The sequence below is a fragment of the Danio rerio genome, chromosome 9 (assembly GCF_049306965.1).
Source record: "Danio rerio strain Tuebingen ecotype United States chromosome 9, GRCz12tu, whole genome shotgun sequence".
Lineage (NCBI taxonomy): Eukaryota > Metazoa > Chordata > Actinopteri > Cypriniformes > Danionidae > Danio > Danio rerio.
In genome coordinates this window covers 36,742,969-36,763,195 of record NC_133184.1, presented here as the reverse complement: position 1 = coordinate 36,763,195, position 20,227 = coordinate 36,742,969, and the positions used below count along the sequence as shown (strand labels likewise).

The window sequence follows — 20,227 nt, the reverse complement described above, 5'->3', positions numbered from 1 at the left end:
ATTAATGACGGCATGTTGTAGGAGGCAGAACTGAAGCAGAGAGGATTCTTTATAAAATAGTTGAGGAAGACTCTGACTTAGAGTCTGACAATTAGAGAATTAGAGACAATTAATGACAGTTTTAAATCGCTTTTAAGTTAAATTTGTTTTGGATTCATTCATTCATTACCTTTTCAGTTTAGTCCCTTTATTAATCCAGGGTCGCCACAGTGGAATGAACCGCCAACTTATCCAGCCCTTCCAGTCGCAACCCATCTCTGGGAAACATCCACACTCATTCATACTCACACACACTCATACACTACGGACAGTTTAGCCTACTCAATTCACCTGTACCGCATGTCTTTGGACTGTGGAGGAAGCCGGAGCTGTTTTGGATTAAATCACTTTTTTTTTTTTTTTTTTGTAGTTTAGCCCTCTTTCCGACTAAATAAAACTTTCAGGAATTTCAATACAAAAGAAAAAAATGGCTTTTGTTTTGTTTTTGTTACATTAATATTTGATTATTATCTCTTTACAGCCATATCCTGTATATAGTTTTGTTGTCTGAGTGGCAGCCGTTTCAAACTAAAATGGTCCTGTGGTCCACTACAGTGAACATGCTGTAAAATTAAAAATTAAAACAAAATGTAAAACTCTAAATTTTAGATTTTTTTAACCCAAAGGATGTAGGAAATCACAGAAAAATAAGAAAAAATTATTTGGGTCTCAGGAGGATAAATCACAGAATAATAGTTATTTTTTTAATAAATTGTCCAATATCATGCAGTCCTACCACATAGCCTACAATTAATACAAACACTTTGACTGCTTTTGTTACTTAGATGTTGTACCATTTTTAACAACATAAATCAATATCTTTATAATTAATTTGATAAAATTCAGAGGTAGGTTGAGGCAACAATAACTGATAATATGCATATTAAAATGCATTAGTTTGTGTTTTGTTTTATTAGTAGATAGCATAAATGAGGCTAAAATGAGGCTAAAACGGGGCTATCAAATCGAACTGGTTTGCAACCGTCTGCATTCATTCATCCCAGTGTTTTGATGTGATGGTCAAACTGTGCGGTTTACTCATTGACCACCTCCAACCTCCGAGTCCATTCTCCTCCACTTCTAGACGTGTGGTCAGCTGACTTTCCCTGGAGCAGCTGTGTGCAGTCGCGCATTCTCACAAAGCACAACCACACGATAGGGGCACACGGAGCAGAAAATCGCGACAGAAAAACCCTGATCCGCTCAGGATATATATTCACCAGGACGTGCTGCGCTTGGGAACACAGCCATGGGTATGGACCGCACGGTATTCCTGCTGTTAATGCTGACGACTTTGTCCCTCGCCATCGAGGTAAGAATGATTGTGTAATGGAGAAGGAGCTTGGTTCTCCTCCATACTTTAAAGGGCGGCCTGGGAGTGAAGGGAAAACGCATGACACGGATGCAGACAGACATTTTGGGCGCTGCATGATTGGCATTTGCAAGATGATCGTTTTTTATAATGCAATATATATGTTTATATTTGGGACGTGCGAGTTTTAAATCGGTTAGTGTTGGGTGGAGGCTTCTGGTGCAGGCTGCTTTACACTAATAGTATCAGGCGTAGTGTAGCGCGTGAAAGTGATACACATCACTGAAAATGCATGCATTATTCTGGCGTCTTATGAAATATAAGACATTGATTTGTTTTAATATTTGAAAGTCATTTGCACATCTTCTTATGAGAAAGTGCTTCGTATTAAAAGGACGTTTGCACAGAATTGTTTTCCACTGTGGAAAATGCTGATATGGCGACTTTATGCTACTGTAACGTTACGTGTGTGATGCGTTTTATATAACAGCAAATAAATGTGTTGCAGAGGAATATGAACTCATGCCATACAGATGCGGCTGGCGAAATCATGTAAACATCAGTGACTGACAGCCCTTTGTCACGGCGAGTGTAAAAGAAAACGCAATAGCCTATCCTTCGCCGACTGCGATGTACACGTTTTCTAGAACTACACGAATGAATAAAATATAAAAATGCTGGGTGGTCTGCAAGATTGCAGAGCTCCGTATTGAGCGAATAAATGCTGTGGCAGCAATCCGACGGCCCTCAACCAGTCGAGCATCAGAAGAAAACGCTCATTCCTCTGCGGAGCCGTTTGCGCATTTAATATTCACACTAGTGTTTAATGGTGGGATTTGTTTTGTAATGGTAAGTCGATGGTTCAGATTAGTAGATGATGAGGGGCTGGTTTGCGAAGGAAAGATTCTGTGTGGGACATCAAAAAAAGATGTTAGCTGACAGAAGCAAGATGGCGTCAGTGAACTGCGGCGTTTCATTTTTTTTAATCCGAACGCCGTAAAGGCAGAAATCTGTCCTGGATGGATTCAAGGTGTTTCACGCACCCACTAACAGACGCTGTCTATGCGTATGCTGTTTATTTTAACGTTGGTATTTGCGAGTGAATAATATGAGTCTTTATTAACTCGTGTTTTACACATAAGAGTTTTTTTTTATTCTATGCATTTCATATTCATAGGCCTACATGTAAATGTGGTGTTGTGTTATCTTAAAATATGGTTAAACCCGTATATCAGAGTGCAAATAATGACAGAGGATTTGACATTAAAGGCATGTAGAAAAAAATGTCAGGCTAACAAAAATAAACTATTCTGCTTTGTTAATATCTATGTTCTATGGTAGTTTTGTTAGAATTCAGTTCCTAATGTTATAGGTTTTGTTTATAACGAAAAAGGAAAGTTCACCTAACTTACCCTCTGGTCCAAGATGTGAGGCTTTTTTTCTTCAGTTGAACATTAGAGAAGATTTTATCTGAAACATTGCCATTGGTGATTAATAGGTCATCTGCTACCAGCACTTGTAAGATGAAAAGAAATTGGCAAAACAATGAATGCCAAAGGCTCCTGACAATAAATTGTGCTTTTATCATGCAAAGCAATCAGGGGGTACAGGAAAGTAAAAGTTATTTTCAACATTAATACATTTAACTTAGTCTCTGCAAACTTTCCTAGGTATGAGTCTGAGCAGATGCAACTTGATTACTATGAAACATGCATTGTATTGTTAGACAAAATTAACTCAGATGCCTAGAAACATCCAGCCATATAAAAATGACTGGAAACCTAAATAAAAAGTTTCCCACAAACAGCATTATCCTGACCCTATATCATACGTTATTATTTGAGAAGCTCATGCTTCAGACTATGGTGAACATTACCTGAATTGTTTGCATATGCTGTAGTAATAACATTGTACATAATTGTCAGTTTCTTGCACAGACCAATCGTTTTGCTTCATTAGGTATCATCAGAAGCTGTTATTTATATTGCTTTCACTATGTATGGAATTTATATGCACCAGAACTGTCTTGACACAGAAACAGCTTCTTCCCTCAGGCAATCCATCTGATGAACACTTAATGATAATAATTGTGGAACCAACGTTACTACTTGCTAGACACTTTTTATACACATATATACTTATTTAACAACACACTTTACATGATAATTTACACATAACAGCTGTACATATAACGTTGTATGTAGTAGTATAGCTGTACATACACTTGTCAATTTGTATATTTGCATTTACTACTTACTTCTATTTCTAAGATATATATTTATTATCTGTTTTTTTGTCCTGTCTGTAATTCTAATGCACTGTAGAAGCTCTGTCACCAAAACAAATTCCTCGTATGTGTGAACATACCTGGCAATAAAGCTCTTTCTGATTTCTCATTACATACATCTTATGAGTCACCGTAGACCAAGAAACTTCTTTAATGTTCTCTCAATGAACAAAATTCACCTGAATGTGGGATTTGGTTGAGTAAATAAACTGTACATTTTTATTTTGCGGTGAAAAGTCTTGTAGCTAATATTTCCAAAGCATTCTTCTGAGAATCTCTCTCTCTCTCTCTCTCTCTCTCTCTCTCTCTMTATATATATATATATATATATATATATATATATATATATATATATATAAAACTAGACCACAGCACAATCCCTTTCGGTCAGTATTGTTATTACATAAGACATCAGCAATAAAGAAAAAGATTGACCCACTGTAATTGGTTTTCACATTAGTATTGATTCACGTAACACTACAGATGAATGGAATCAAGTTTGTGGGTCTTGGTACATGTGTGCTATAGCTTTGCCATTGTTCCAAAACTGTATTTAGTTAATTTAATTCTTCAAAATTAATTAGTAAGTCTTAAGCATGTCAAGTGCTTAAATCTGACCTCTTGTAAGTCATTATTTTCTTTCTGACTGGTTCAATAAAAAAGCCCCTTTAGGCTTTTTTCATTATAGGTGCCACTTGTAGGTACTGTGCCAAAACAATCTTTGACAGTTTGCGCTGTCACCTCTTTACTGGTCACTATAACCACACACAAGTCATTTTGGCTGAAAGGTCCTTTGCTTTAGCTTGCTTGTAATTACTAAATCTGTTTTCAGTCAGCCTCCATCTGAAAAAGGCCTTTCTTTGTTTGACTGGGAAATGTCACTGGAACATGTAAACACGGTCGGTTTTAAATTATGTTTTTGAGAGCTACAAAAGCTACTTCATTGATTTTGACAGCCTTCAAGATTAAGCCAGAGCTGAATGACTCTTGAAAGCTGCACATTTCATTTTGATAGATGCATTAATGTGGATCCTGAGCTGCTATGACAACCTGACTGAGACACTATTTCGGGAGATTGATATTCGCAGATGATTAGCTTTCACCAATGGCTCAGTGGATGTCGGTGTTAAAGCATTTTGAGCACCATGGTAATTCTATCATAAATGTACATCTATAGCTTATGTGCAGCATACAGAATGATCTTACTACTGCAATGAGCTGTCGCACACATGGGTTTCCTAAAGAGCTAACTACTGTACTGCGGTCAGTGTAATTACAGTCTTCTGTTTTTAAACTGCCATACAGCAGAGAGATGTTTTATTGCGCTTTAACCACCAAGCTCTTTGATTAAAAGATAGATAGAAGGAAAAACAGATTGCCAGAGTCTATCTGTTTATCTACACTACCTGACGCTGATCTCTTTTGTAAGAGCAACAAATAATAGCTTGACTTCTAGTTGATTATTTGATAAAGTGGCAGAAGGTAGATTTTTCATATGAATCATCTGTTGAACTGCATCCCAATCATCACAAACACTGCAGAAGCCCTATTAAAACCCACATGGAGCCAAGACTCTTGAAGTTTGGTGAAGGAAAAATCATGGTTTGGGGTTACATTCAGTATAGGGGTGTGCCAGAGATCTGCAGAGTGGATGGAAACATCAACAGCCTGATCTATCAAGACATTTGTGCTGCACATTACATTACAAACCACAGGAGAGGACAAATTCTTCAGCAGGATAGCACTCCTCATACTTCAGCCTTCACATCAACGTCCCTGGAAGCAAAGAAGGTCAAAGTGCTTTAGGATTGGCCAGTCCAGTCACCAGACATAAACATTATTGAGCATGACTGGGCTAATATGAAGGAGGCATTGAAGACCCTGTCTTTGTATTCTAAACTGTACATTATTTCTGTTAAGTGGCAAGACTTTTGCCTAAGCAAAGTCAGACCTTACTGTCCTAATTAAATAATTAAAAAATCAAGGCATGATCATATTTTATTTAGGTAAAATAAGCGTAATCTAGAGGCCTTTGCTTTTCATATAAGCCCCTTTTGATGCCATATGATCAACTAGAAGTCAAGTTATTATTTGTTTTTCCTAAAACTTAGATAGGCGACAAGACTTTTGTCAGACAGTGTGTATGTTTATCCCCCATTCACATGTGACATTAAACAAATATGACATTAAAACTTCCAGTAGGTGGATAGTCTCTCTTTTAATGAGAGATTTTCTGAATCATTCACTCAAAGTGGCTGATTCATTTACTAAAAACATCAAAACAAGAGGCTAAATGGAAGGATGATGTTTTGCTCTAACTTTGTAACATTTTTCATTGACAAAACAGATTAAAGAGACAATATTTTGTGAAACTGCATGAAATTAAAGTCATATTTTTCATCAGGCTCACATGCTAATGATTAGACAGACGGCATTCTTACTTGCATAGTAACTAGGACTGCACAATATATCGTTTTAGCATCAATATTGCAATGCACGCAACTGTAATAGTCACATTGCAAAGATATGTAATGTTGAGTCTGAATGCTAGTTGAGCAGGAGCTACAGAATTGTATTTAACCACTGTATTTGTATGTAGTTTATATGATTAATGAAAAGAAATTACTTAGAAATTTTGTCCTGTTTCTAGTCCAAATATCTACATTTCAAACTGAAAACCAGATTATTTTACTTACCTTACTGGCAGATTATTTACAGTTGAAGTCGGAATTATTAAACCCCCTGAATTATTACCCCCCTGTTTATTTTTTCCCCCATTTTCTGTTTAACAGAGATTTTTTTTCAACACATTTCTAAAAATAATAGTTTTAATAACTCATTTCAACTGATTTATTTTATCTTTGCAATGATGACAGCACATAATATTTTGCTAGATATTTTCCAAGACACTTCTATACAGCTTAAAGTGACATTTAAATGTCTTATTCGGTTACCTAGTCAGGTTAGGGTAACTAGGCAAGTTATTGTATAATAATGGGTTGTTTAGTAGACTATCGAAAAAAATATATAGCTTAAAGGGGCTAATAATTTTGACCTTAAAAGGGTTTTAAAAAATGTAAAGCTGCTTTTATTCTAGCCAAAATAAAACAAATAAGATTTCCTCAAGAAGAAAAAATATTATCAGACATACTGTGAAAATTTCCTTGCTTTGTTAAACATCATTTGGGAATATTTAAAAACTAAAAAAAATAAAAGGGGATTTAATAATTCTGATTTCAACTGTAGCTTGTTTTAAGGAAAATCTCTTAATTCTAAATTATTTCTTCTGATGGTGAAAACAAAACAATATTTTTACTTGCTCTAATATTTTATGATATTTGGACTAGAAACAAGACAAAAAGTAAGAAAAGCATTTTTTTTCTATTACAGTTATCCAATTTCTATACCTCAATACTGTTAGACTCCCCAGAAAACTGTTAAATAATGCAGTTTAAACCATCTTGTGAAACGGTATTCATATCAAAATATTTAGTGCAGAAAAATAAAATAACAATAACAGATTTTTCCAATATTGTGCAACCCTAAAAGTATCTTATAAATCACATCTTATAAATATGTGTATACAAAAAAACACAGGTATTTTTTTTTGCATTCATAACTAAAATTAACCATTCATTTGATGGACATTCTTATAGGCTTAAAGGGACAATTCACCCAAAAATGAAAATTCTGTAATCATTTACACACCATTTATCTTTATTAGTTTCTTTCTTGAAAACTTGTAACCATTGAGTTCCATCGTGTTAGTTTCTCCTACTATGGAAGTCAATGGTTACAGGTTTTCAGTTTCTTTGGTGTTCATCAGAAGAAAGAAAGAGTATATTGGGAGTACATGTTTGATGTTTGGGTGAATAATCCCTCGGATCACTCAGTGAATGCATTTGGACTCCTGATAGATTTTGGCCAGGGTTTTTTGCAAAATCAGTGACATAATCAATAATGTCAGCTTGCTCATTAAATGAACATTATTTGCAATATTATCACAGAGCATAAATATTGATAAAAAAATATAATTATATCACTTTTATCTTGTTCATATTATTTAAATACCATCATTACAGCATGATTGCGTTCACCTGAGACTTTCTACATTAGTCCTAATTGTGAAGTAGATTTCACATCTATCTATCTATCTATCTATCTATCTATCTATCTATCTATCTATCTATCTATCTATCTATCTATCTATCTATCTATCTATCTATCTATCTATCTATCTATCTATCTATCTGTCTATCTTAATGAGACAGATGCATATTTGAGACAGCTGGCAACAGAAGCACTTCCACTGTTTGTTACCAGGACAAAAGCGGGAAAACACAACAGTCCCATAATTCCTCACGCTCAGTTGAACAGACTGGGTGGGTCTGGTTGTAAGAGACCTTTGTGACACACTGGGTCGAGGCCAGGCCAAAGACACACAAAAGAGGACATCTTTTATTCTCTTTCTCTCTCTAACTGACTTATTTTATGAATTGGCTTTGTGTTTTCTACATGTATACTTTCCATTACTCTTCCGGTCATTTCTGGGACCCTGCAGAAACTCCTTTAACCCAAACACATATTTTATTTGTCACTCTCTTATTTTTATTTTTTTCTTCTAACCCACTTCAGGAGATTAGATTGTATTTAAGGCTTTTAGCTCTGAACTCAATAGGACGGTGATGTTTTATATTGTGCATTACATAACTGGCACTGTGACAGATTAATATTTGTTTACAAGCATTTGTCAGAGTTTTTGCTGTGATTGTTTTAATTTTGAAAAATGTCATTATGCTACGCTGTCAGTCAGCATGGAGATTTGCTTGCAGTTTGACTCGTGTGAGACTATTGCACACGTAGATCTTTCCAAGTTAACATATTCTTCAGTGCTCAAGTAGCAAGTGAGACAGTAATTACGAGAGAGCATTGAGTGATACATTAAGAGTGTGGCATAGCATACAGAAAAACAAACCCTCCTTTTAGTTACCTAGTTACGCATTTTGTAGGGAATGATGAGAAATCTGTACCACTTAAAAGCTTAGGGGCTGTTAAAAAAAGTAAAGAAAATGAAAACTATTTATGTCTTAACACTATTTATAATGAAGTATTAGTATCAGTAAAATTATTAGTAGTAAAAATACTTAAACAACAAGCATATTGGGGTGACAGATTACACTTGAAATGAAGAAGAGTGAATGTGAAGACTCATTTTTGTGAATATTTGGAAAGAAAGCAACTAAGTTGTATTTAAATAATCTAATATTTGGTCTGCCACTGGATCCATCCTCATATAATGAGTAGACGTCAATGGGGCTTATGTTTACTGGACATTATTTGTATGGAACTTTCTGCAGCACTCATACATAGAGCTCAGTCAAAAACTGTTAAGTCCTGGATTATAGCTTTTGATATTGTCAAATCGTTTGTTTCTACCTTCTATTGTACAGCCTTTTGTTTATATGTACTTTATGTATCTCATTATGTTATATTTATTTATTTGTACTTTTTTACTTCTGTCATTATAGAATAAGTCTACCTGGGTAAGGGGTGGGGATTCGCGGTTGTTTTATGATATAGTCATATGCTGTATTCTATCTATATTACAGATTTTCTCAGTGGCTTTGGTGCATTTCTTGCACTATTTACATTTGCACAACAGTTAATGCATTTCTCAAAACAATTAGTCATTTGTGCACATCATAGTAGCAGTTTCTCATTCCTTCCAACAAATTGCATTTGGACAAGCATCACTTGCCTTCATACAACTCTGTTTTATACCATTATCATTTGCTTATGCCATGTCAGTCAAAATTAATGAAACTTGTAAATGCTGAATAGTCATTCCTTATAAAACGAATAGTCCTCATTTCATTACTTGAGTCATTACATACAAAAATGTTGAACTAGTTGTCAAAATCTGTCAAGCAAATTTGATAAAAAATTAAATCTTTTTTCCTGTAAATGTCCAAATTCAACAATTTGATGAATGATTTACCGACCTGTGTATGTTGCAGGTTCAGTTCCATTATGTACTGCAATATTGTTTACAGTTGTGCACAGTTCAACACAAAGGAAGTTTCTGTTTTTTTGTAAATACGGGTGTATTCATTCTTTTGCACAATGCTGTGAGTAAATTAGAATTGCAGAGAACAAATGCAATAAAAATGTGAACAATACATATTCAGTGTCTTGTACTCGGATACCTCAATAAATGCAGTGATGTCTAACTTTACCCTAGTTTTCAAATGGCTGTGCAAATAGTATATAGTGCTGTCTTGAGCATTTTCAGGAAGTGTCACCAAAATCTGACTTTTTTGCATTGGAATAAATTTCCAGAGTAAACTCATAATGAAAACAGGACATAGTCATTTGACAATCTTGTTCAAAAACAATGGTGTCAGGACTTTTCATCTTGATGACACTGACACTTTCATTGACTCATACTTGCTTTTGAGGAATGAGCTATCCATTTTGAGCAAGTGACATGCTTTTGCAGGTTATCAACTAGGTTTTGCAGTTTGTGCTAATTGTTTTGAGAAATGCATTAACTGTTGTGCAAATGTATAGTGTTGTGAAAAATGCACCAAAACGACAGAGAAAAAAGTATATCTAATTAATTAATTATAAATAATATTTCACAAAACCACTGCCTAAATACTAAGATAGAGGCTGCTTCTGAAATCGCCTGCAAAGTAAGTACTACATTTGAATTTGAATTTACTACTTGATACTTAAAAAAGTATGTTCTATACAGTATGAATAAGTAGTATGAATGGAAATCAGATGTACTACATCCACCATTTTGTCATAATCATGTGACGTACCTATATCAGCTACGTTGCTTCACACCCATTCATGAATTCTCTGGTGGTGGATCATGGGATAGCATAGCATCCATCAGATGCGTACTTCAGAATCTCTCCAGAAGTAGTAGGTCAACAAGGTACTTTTCGCATACTGTTTTTTGAATTCTGTAAATTCGGAGATACTACTCGGCTCACATACTGTTTTAACCATACTATGTAGTATGGAAGTATGCAATTTCAGATGCAGCCATTGCTTCAATACTTAAAACCAAAAAGCGGTAGTATAGTTTGAACACTGCTAGTAGTGATGACAAATACAATAGTCCTTCATGCAATATTTCTGTCATGAATTATTAACATTGCAGTACATGCTGAGAACTCATAAACCTAACATTGTTCAATAGGAAACTGTTTATCCAGTCGGCAAGTTGGGACTACATTTGGTGCAATATTGTTTGTATGTATATTTAAAGTAATTTCCTGCCAGACAGGCAGTTGCAGTTTCTTTTGTGCTACATTATTTTCCTGCCTCTCTCTGTAAGTCATATAATTATGGCTGTCAGTTAAAAGGAAAGTTGACCCAAAAATAAAAAAGCACTTACTATTTTACTCACTCTGAAGTGGTGGTTACAAGTCTTTTTTCTGTTGAACACAAAGGAAGATATTTTGAAGAACGTTGGTAAGTGGTAGCCATTGACTTACATACACTGTAGAAAATGCTGGACTCCACACAATCAATTTGTATTGGGACAACAAAATTAGTTGTTACAAATTTTAGTTGATTGAACATAAAACAATTAAGTTTTCCCCCCAAAAAAAGCAAAAAAAAATTGTGTAGGTTCAGCTCAATTTAAACAAGTAGTTTGAACACTAGATGAAATAGATATATACATATTGTTATGGAAGTCAATGGCTACTGGTTTCCCACACTCTTCAAAATATCTTCTTTTGTCTTTGACATAATAAAAAACTGAATGTGAATGTCAATTTTTGGGAGAGAAAAAAAAAAGATCTACTTAATATTCTTATCAACTCATCAAGCAAATCATATACTCGATAATTGCTGACAAAGGCCCCATCGTGAAGCTGTCTAAAGATCATTGGCTTATGTGATAATGGTTCCTCATGTTCCTGCCGGTTGTGCTGTTGGCAGGTGCCGTCGGATGACTCGGTGGGCTTGTTGGCGGAGCCTCAGGTGGCCATGTTCTGTGGGAAACTCAACATGCATATCAACGTCCAGAGTGGCAAGTGGGAGCCTGATCCAACTGGCACCAAGAGCTGCATCAGCACCAAAGAGGGCATCCTTCAATACTGCCAAGAGGTAATGAGAGAGAAAAGAGATATGAAACAAGACGTGCGAATACATTGAGCTCTGCTGCGGTGTCAGCGTTAGTCGTCAATAGCTCGTGCAGGTTGTTAAACATTATTGTATCGTGATTACTTTAGTAATTAAAATCAATTATATAATGACAGTCAAAGTAATTAATGACCATGGGGATTCTGAGCATTACATAAGCAAGTCAGGTACTATGTTGTGACTGATTATTATGAGATTTTTTTTTATGACTGATGCTGTTTTTGAGGTAGCAGTGTGACAGATATATGATTTAGTTCAAATATACTCTTATGTGAAAAATAGTGTGTAGGAATTTGATGAGGAAATTTATAAAGGAACAGTATTGACATGTATAATGTTACAAAAGTATGTCTATTTAAAAGAAATGCTTTTTTCTGTACATTAGAGAATTCTGAAAAACAAAGTTACATTTTCCACAAGAATATTAAATAATGCAACTGCTTCCAACATTGATTAAAAGTTAATAAAAGGTTCTGGATGTGACAGAACAAAAGGCTGGAGTAATGACTGCTATAAACTCTTCCCTGATTTCACAGGAAAAAATATTTTAAAATATATTAAAATAGAAACTGTGGTAACACTTTAGTTTGTCACAATTTATGCTATTTTCAACTGGCTTATTATCTGCTTATTATCGCAATATTAACAGTTTTAGTAGTTATAAAGTATAATTTTATTCTACATCCCTAATCCTACCCAAAACCTATTACCAAGTTCCACCTTTCTAATTATTAATACCCAGCTAATACAATTTATTGAGCTAATAGCATCAAGATTAATTGTTAGTAGCATAAATCCTGACTTAAAATAAAGTGTTACCATAATTATACAGGGTGATTAAAAAAAATATGATAACTTTTGGGTTGATGTGTCTGGAAGGGGCCATATTGAACATCTATCAACTTGTTTTCTACTGAAAAAAACTTTAGGTACTCTTCACATTGATTCATAACCCAAGGTTCCCTAGTGTTTCTTTGATTTTTAAAGATGTGGTATTATTTTTGACTCACCCTGTATATTCATTTTAACTGCAATATTTTACACTATGACTGTTTTAACTGTGTATTTTGGACATAGTAAAAACGATACTGCTCAGCTGTGTGGACTAGTTTTCTGATTTGTCAATTGCGGCATTCCAAGCTATGTTATTCCCAGTTAAAAACCTCTTAACAACACAGACTCACCCGGGAACTTTGAATCACCATTAACGTCAGTAAATGCATTCAAATCCATAATTGCACTCCCATTCATATGTATTTGCTTTGTGTCTGGGTTTATTCTACGATTAAAAACCTTCTGGGTGTACATTATCCCTTACTTTTAACAATGTTTTACAATAAAAAAAAACTTTATTAGATGCCCCTGTTTTTAACCAATCACATGGCAGCAATTTAATGCAGCCAGGCATGGATTGTTGAGATGTCGAGAGGATGTGCTCCAGTTCAAACTGAGCATCAGAATGGGGAAGAAAAGTGGTTTAATTAACCTTGAAATTGTCATTTATTTGTTGGTGTCACAGGGGCTCCTCTGAGTATTTCAGAAACAGCTGATCGGCTAGGATTTTTATGCACATACATCAGTAAACTTCACAGAGAATGGTCCAAACAGACAATGTTCAGTGAGCAGCAGGTCTGTGGTTTCACTGTGGTCTGTGGTGCCTTGTTCATGCCAGAAGTCAAAGGATAATGGCCATACTGGTTTAAAATGATAGAAAAGCAACAGTATATCAAAATACTTGAGTTCTGCAGAAGAGCGTCTATGAAGACTCAACATGTCAAACCTTGAAGCACACAAGCTACAGCTGGAGATGAAGAGCACACTGGTCACACTCAAATCAGAATAAGAACTGAAACCAACACTACAATTCACCAGGGCTAAGAAGAAATTGGTCTGGTTTGGTCTTGTTTTCTGCTGTGACATTTGGCTGATAGTATCAGAATGTGCCATATTGACTGACCAGACTGCTGGTATACTCATCATGTGAGAGCTACTTCCAGCAGAATAACATGCCACAAAACTCTGAGAACTCAAACTGGTTTCTTGAACATTACAGTGAGTTCACTATACTCCAATGACATCCACTTACACCACAAATTAATCTAGTAAAGCACCTTTGCGATGTGCTGTAACAGAAGATTTGCATCTTGGCTATGCAGTTGACAAATCTGCAACAACTGCTTGATTTAATCTTATAAATATTAACCAAAATCTATGAGGGTTGCCAAGTTCAAGTTGAGCTTTATTGTCATTTCGCTGCATGTGTGGGCATACAGTGGAATAAAATATTGTGTCTCGCAGGACCTTGGTTCTATGTAAATAAACATGAACATAAATATGAACACTGGATAAATCATTCCAACACTTTGAACTGTTTACCCTACAGACTGTTGTGCGTGAAAATCCCAGTAGATCAGCAGTTTCTGAAATACTTAGACCTGTCTGTCTGGCACCAACAACAATGCCATGTTCAAAAACACTTAAATCCCCTTTCTTCCCCATTCTGCTGCTCTGTTTGATCTGCAGCATATCATCTAGACCATGTCTACATGCCTAAATGCATTGAGTTGCTGCCATGTGATTGGCTGATTAAAAATTTTGCATTACCAAGCAGTTGGACAGCTGTACCTAATAAAGTGGCCGGTGAATGCATATTTGAATTACACTGTTTTTATTAGACAGATCATAAGTTTTACAGGTACACAATTGCTTAATGATGAAGTTGTTTATCTTTTTATCGTCATTGCATTGCACGTTTATTAATATACCAAATTTCATACACATTGGTAATTAAGTGCTTTAGATAAAAATGAGAAGGTATTTTAAAAAAGTGAGAACTACATGTTAAATTATTTTACTTAGAATCGATTACTCTGAGATTAAAAAGATGATTAAACAGAGTTCTGTAAAAACAACATGAATAATGTCATTGTCAGTTGCCATAGTTGCAATTCATCGTCTAAACCAGTGGTGCTCAACCCTGTTCCTGGAGATCGACGTTCCTGCAAAGTTCAGCTCCAACCCTGATCAAACACACCTGAACCAATTTATTAGGACCTAAACAGCACTTGATAATTACAGGCAGGTGTATTTGATATGGGTTGCAACTGAAATCTGCACAGAGGTCGATCTCCAGGAACAGGGTTGGTCACACCTGGTCTAAACATTGTTCAATGCACCAATGTTTTGGATAAGTTTGGATAAAACACATGCTGGATAAGTTGGCGGTTCATTCCGTTGTGGTGGCCCCTGATTAATAAAGGGACTAAGCTGAAAAGAAAATGAATGATTTAAATATTTGCCTTTTTTGCTAAAATACTTTCTTTAAATTCTTTTAATTGTTTAGTTTTTTCAAGGTGTAGATACTCAGTCTCATTCATTTGTCACCAATACATCTCATTTCGACATTCTAATATGTAAAACCTACTTTTCACTATCCAGTCACTTCGTTATAGATAAAATCAAGGTCTCTTCTCCTTTTCTCTCCTCACTGAATAGCCTGTTTCACTCGGAAATAGGTCAGATTATAAAAGTAAAATGGGTTGCCAATGCCTTTTCTGTTCACTCGAACAACAATTTGTACCTTGTTTTGACTCCCACAGGTATACCCAGACCTCCAGATCACTAATGTAGTGGAGGCCAACCAGCCTGTCAGCATCCAGAACTGGTGCAAAATGGGTCGCCGCCAGTGCCGCAGTCACACGCACATTGTTGTTCCCTACCGTTGCCTGGGTATGTATGTGTGTGTTCACATAAAGAAAATCCTTCAACGTGACACTTACATCAGAACACTCTGCCACTCCTGGGGTATTAACCTGGATTTGTGGAACATTAAACTAATGCTTTTAGCACGGCTCTTGTTCGATTTCCTATCATCATTCTGCATCAGCTAAGATGAGATTCATTAAAACACCATCAAAATTTGCTCAGGATGCTTTACACATCAGCAGAAATCTATTTGAGCACCTGCTGAGCAAATGTTTGTTTATTTCAGTTGGGGAGTTTGTCAGCGATGCCCTCCTCGTCCCAGATAAGTGCAAGTTCTTGCACCAGGAGCGAATGGACATGTGCGAGAGTCATCTACACTGGCATACAGTGGCCAAAGAGGTCAGCGATCGCACCACATCACATTTACACTTTCACGTATTAATAACAGAAAAGTCAGATCAGATTTCTGTTTCTGGAACCGGCACCTATTTTAGTTTAGATCAATCTTTTGTGCTGCTGAAAATATGTTTGAAGGGACGGTTCATCTAAAAATAAAAATGACCTCATCATTTGCTCTCCCTCATGAGGTTTTAAATCTTTATGAGCTTCTTTCTTCTATTAAACACAAAAGAAGATGTGTTTTAAAATGCTGGTTGCTGGCACACATTGACTTTCATAGTAGGAAAACTATTGCTATGGAAGTCACTGGATGCTAGCATTTTTCAAAATATTTAATATATATACTGTATATATATATATATATATATATATATATATATATATATATATATATATATATATATATATATAAGACTATATGTTTTGTTTAGGGATATATGTTTAGTTTAAGACTATATGTTTTGTTTAGAGATATATATTTAGTTTAAGACTATATGATTTGTTTAGGGATATATGTTTAGTTTAAGACTATATGTTTTGTTTAGGGATATATATTTAGTTTAAGACTATATGTTTTGTTTAGGGATATATATTTAGTTTAAGACTATATGTTTTGTTTAGGGATATATGTTTAGTTTAAGACTATGTTTTGTTTAGGGATATATATTTAGTTTAAGACTATATGTTTTGTTTAGGGATATATGTTTAGTTTAAGACTATGTTTTGTTTAGGGATATATATTTAGTTTAAGACTATATGTTTTGTTTAGGGATATATGTTTAGTTTAAGACTATGTTTTGTTTAGGGATATATATTAAGTTTAAGACTATATGTTTTGTTTAGGGATATATGTTTTGTTTAAGACTATGTTTTGTTTAGGGATATATGTTTTGTTTAAGACTATATGTTTTGTTTAGGGATAAACCAAAAAAGATCCAAATATTTAGCTGTTAACAATAGGGGTGTAACGATACACTCAGCTCACGATACGATGTGTATCACGATATAATGTTCACGATTCGATATGTATCATGATATTTGGAATAAAAATTTAAAATTTAACTGAAATGCAAATTTTACCAAGTAAACTATTTTTTATGTATTTCTTTTGTTTTAACTTGTTAAACTGAACCTTCTTTAAGAAAATAAATTAAACAGGCCTGTCTCTGGAAAATAAAACAAAATTAAAAACTTCTTAAAAATATTATTGAAATGACAGAGACAAAATTAAGGAACAATTTAAGTAAAGGGGCAAAAAAAAAAAGCTTTCTATTCAATTGAATTTAACAGTAAGAGCTAAGGCTTTGCTTGGTCACTTGCGTTTTTTGTGTGTGCAAAAAAAAAAAAATCCACATTTCCAGGTATTTAATTCATATTTAATTAAATTAATTTAGAGATATCTGTAATTACAATTGTGACTAGTCAAAACTCATTTAGAGATATCTGCAAATATTTTTCAATGGAAGTCAATGGAGGAATATGACTAGTCATAATATATTTGCAGATATCTCCAATCTGATTTTGTACTAGTACAATTGTAATTGCAGATATCTCTAATTGTCATTCTGACTAGTCGAATTATAATTATGACTAGTCAAAATATAATTAGAGATATCTCTAAATATATTATTGGATAGTCAGAACAAAGGCTTAAATGCTAAAACGGCTTGCCATACGCGCGCATCTATCAGTCCGCCATCTGTAGTAACAGCTCACGGTCAGCTCACGTCATGTGTGATTTTGCGGTGGGAACATTATATGAAGACAGAATGATATTTTAGGGTGAATTGTACCTTATAAATACAGTATGTGACTCTTTCAACACCATTAGGAGGTATCCCTGTCGCTGTGCAAAGTATGTAAATCACTGTGAAGACTTTAAAACTTAGGATGTTTGACCCAGTATGCGTGTCAAAAAGCGGACAAGTCTAAAGCAATGACTGTGCAACCGGAATCTTGCCAGACGTCTGATTTTGAGAGGATGGGCCATCCTCTATTTCAGCTCCACTCATCTTGGTCTGCTAACATTACTGCTGCTGCAATCTGAACTTACGTGCGACAGCAGGTGGAACGTAGCTCACGTGCAAACAGCTCAACTAATAAGAGAAAACGGACGTCATATCGTAATCAAATTGTCATAACGCCACAATGCATATTGTGACATTTTTGCATCACAATAAATCGTACAACGATAAATCGTTACACCCCTAGTTAACAATTATACTGGCAAAACTCATACTTTGTTTATCATGTCTGAACGTGATTCTGGGTGAATGCGCTTCTTTCAGTTGGTTTTAGGGAAGTGGGTGAGCGGATCAATCGGTGCTTTTGAAAACAGTATCGGTTGGGTTTAGGGAAAGAGGAGGGTAGGTGGATCGGTCAGTCATTCAGTCAGTCAAACAGTCAGTTGACAGCGACCTCTGGGATTTACGTGAGAACAACAGGCGTGAATGACATCCTCAAGAGAGGATTTGCGAAAACAAAAGCAGCAAAAAAAAAGTGTGTGGGGGTGGGGGGGGCAAGCATAAAATGTTCCTGAATGAAAGTGAAAGGACCAAACTGCATTCAAAGTCAACAAATTAAAAATGAAACACGGCGGTTCATTTCGTTTTGGCGACCCCGGATTAATAAAGGGACTAAGCCGACAAGAAAATAGATGAATGAATGAATAAACGCCCGAAATTACATGAAACTCCAGTGGAAATGTGGATAGCATGGTGACGCAATGACATTTATCGAATTATGTGCCTTAACGGGATCATGAAATGAACCTTCAAAAAGCAACTCAGGTAAACACCTTAATCTTATTATTGTCTGATTCAGATTTAGGCAAATAATTTAATCACTGATGTCCATGTAAACTTGGTTATGTCATGTCCTAACAAAACATACATCAAGGGAAAGATTATTTATTCAGCTTTTATATCTTTTTATAAAGCTCAATTTAAAAAAAAAAAATGTCTCTTGTCTTTTGTGGTTCAGGGTCACATAAATGCTACAAATCCTCAGCACAAAATTTTAATCTTGAGTATTAATGTAGAAAATTGTAAACACAAGTTTTTTTTTTTGTTATTATTTCTTGTTAAACAAAAGTCTCCTTTGCACATCTGAACACATACATCCTACTTCTACATTAAATGATGGTGCAAGAACATTATAATTGAGTATGATGTATAATTCATCTCTCATAACCCACGAGTGTGTTCCACATATAGCTGGATGATGACTCAGCTCCTCATTCCTCTCTGGCTTTATCTGCATCTGTCTGTGCCTCTGCAGTCCTGTGGTGATCGCTCCATGAATCTGCATGATTATGGTATGCTGTTGCCGTGTGGAATCGACCGTTTCCGGGGCGTGGAGTTTGTGTGCTGCCCAATGGAGGAGCAGAAAGACTTGGACAGTGAGGAGCAGGAGGAGGCTAACTCTGACGTGTGGTGGGGCGGTGCTGAGACTGAGTACACTGATGCCAGGTAGAGTTTTACAATTCTTCATGAAAAATTGCATATCATTTTTTTTGTATTGATTTCACAACATTTTATGAGAGTACTGCTCCAAGTTATATATAAACATACATATACACATACATATATTTGGATCATTCATTCAGTCACTCGTTTTCCTTTAGTCCTTTTATTCATCAGGGGTCGCCATAATGAAATGAACCACCAACTTATCCAGTATATGTTTTACACAGCTGATGCTCTTCTAGCTGCAACCCAGTACAGGGAAACACCCATACACACTCATTCACACACATACATTATGGCCAATTTAGCTTATTCAATTCACCTATAACACATGTCTTTGGACTGTGGTGGAAACCCACGAGAACACATGCAAACTCCACACAGAATCATCATCTTGGATATTTGGTTAAAGATAACATAAATATATTTTGTAAACTCCTCTAAATACTTTAATATTAAATTATATCTAGAAAACATCAATAAAATACATCGATAACACTTTATAGCAGGGGTGCCCAAACTTATTCTAATGAAGGGCCAAAGACTGAACTTAATTGAGTGCTGTGAGCCAAAGTTAAATATAACAAACTATATTACATTAAAGTTGCCACGGGTAATATCTTAATTTATTAATTAATATTTAAAAATAAATAGAAAACATTACTTTAAACATATTAACAAATGCATTTTTTAAGCATTTTATCATGAATATATTAGAATAAAACCAACAATTGCATTTAGAGCACAATGGAGTTTGATGCTAAACACACTACTCAAGCTGCACCTTCTTTTGCATCGAGTGACAGTAAATACATTAAAAAAATCTAAAACATTTAACTGGAGTTAGCTTTT

At 35.1% G+C, this 20,227-nt stretch overlaps 1 protein-coding gene across 4 annotated transcripts in view; it reads left to right on the top strand.

Moving 5' to 3' along the window:
- The first annotated feature begins 1,156 nt into the window (after positions 1 to 1,156).
- appb (amyloid beta (A4) precursor protein b) overlaps positions 1,157 to 20,227 on the top strand; it is a 43,360-nt gene continuing 24,289 nt past the window's right edge. For 3 of the 4 annotated variants that reach the window (XM_073911547.1, XM_068223278.2, XM_068223277.1), the window contains exons 1-5: positions 1,161 to 1,351; positions 11,601 to 11,768; positions 15,404 to 15,533; positions 15,796 to 15,908; positions 19,188 to 19,378. In XM_073911547.1, the coding sequence (XP_073767648.1) occupies positions 1,289 to 1,351; positions 11,601 to 11,768; positions 15,404 to 15,533; positions 15,796 to 15,908; positions 19,188 to 19,378 (665 nt within the window). In that variant the 5' untranslated portion in view covers positions 1,161 to 1,288. Of the gene's footprint in view, positions 1,352 to 11,600; positions 11,769 to 15,403; positions 15,534 to 15,795; positions 15,909 to 19,187; positions 19,379 to 20,227 lie in introns of all 4 variants that reach the window. The other variant, NM_152886.2, reaches the window with a different exon arrangement.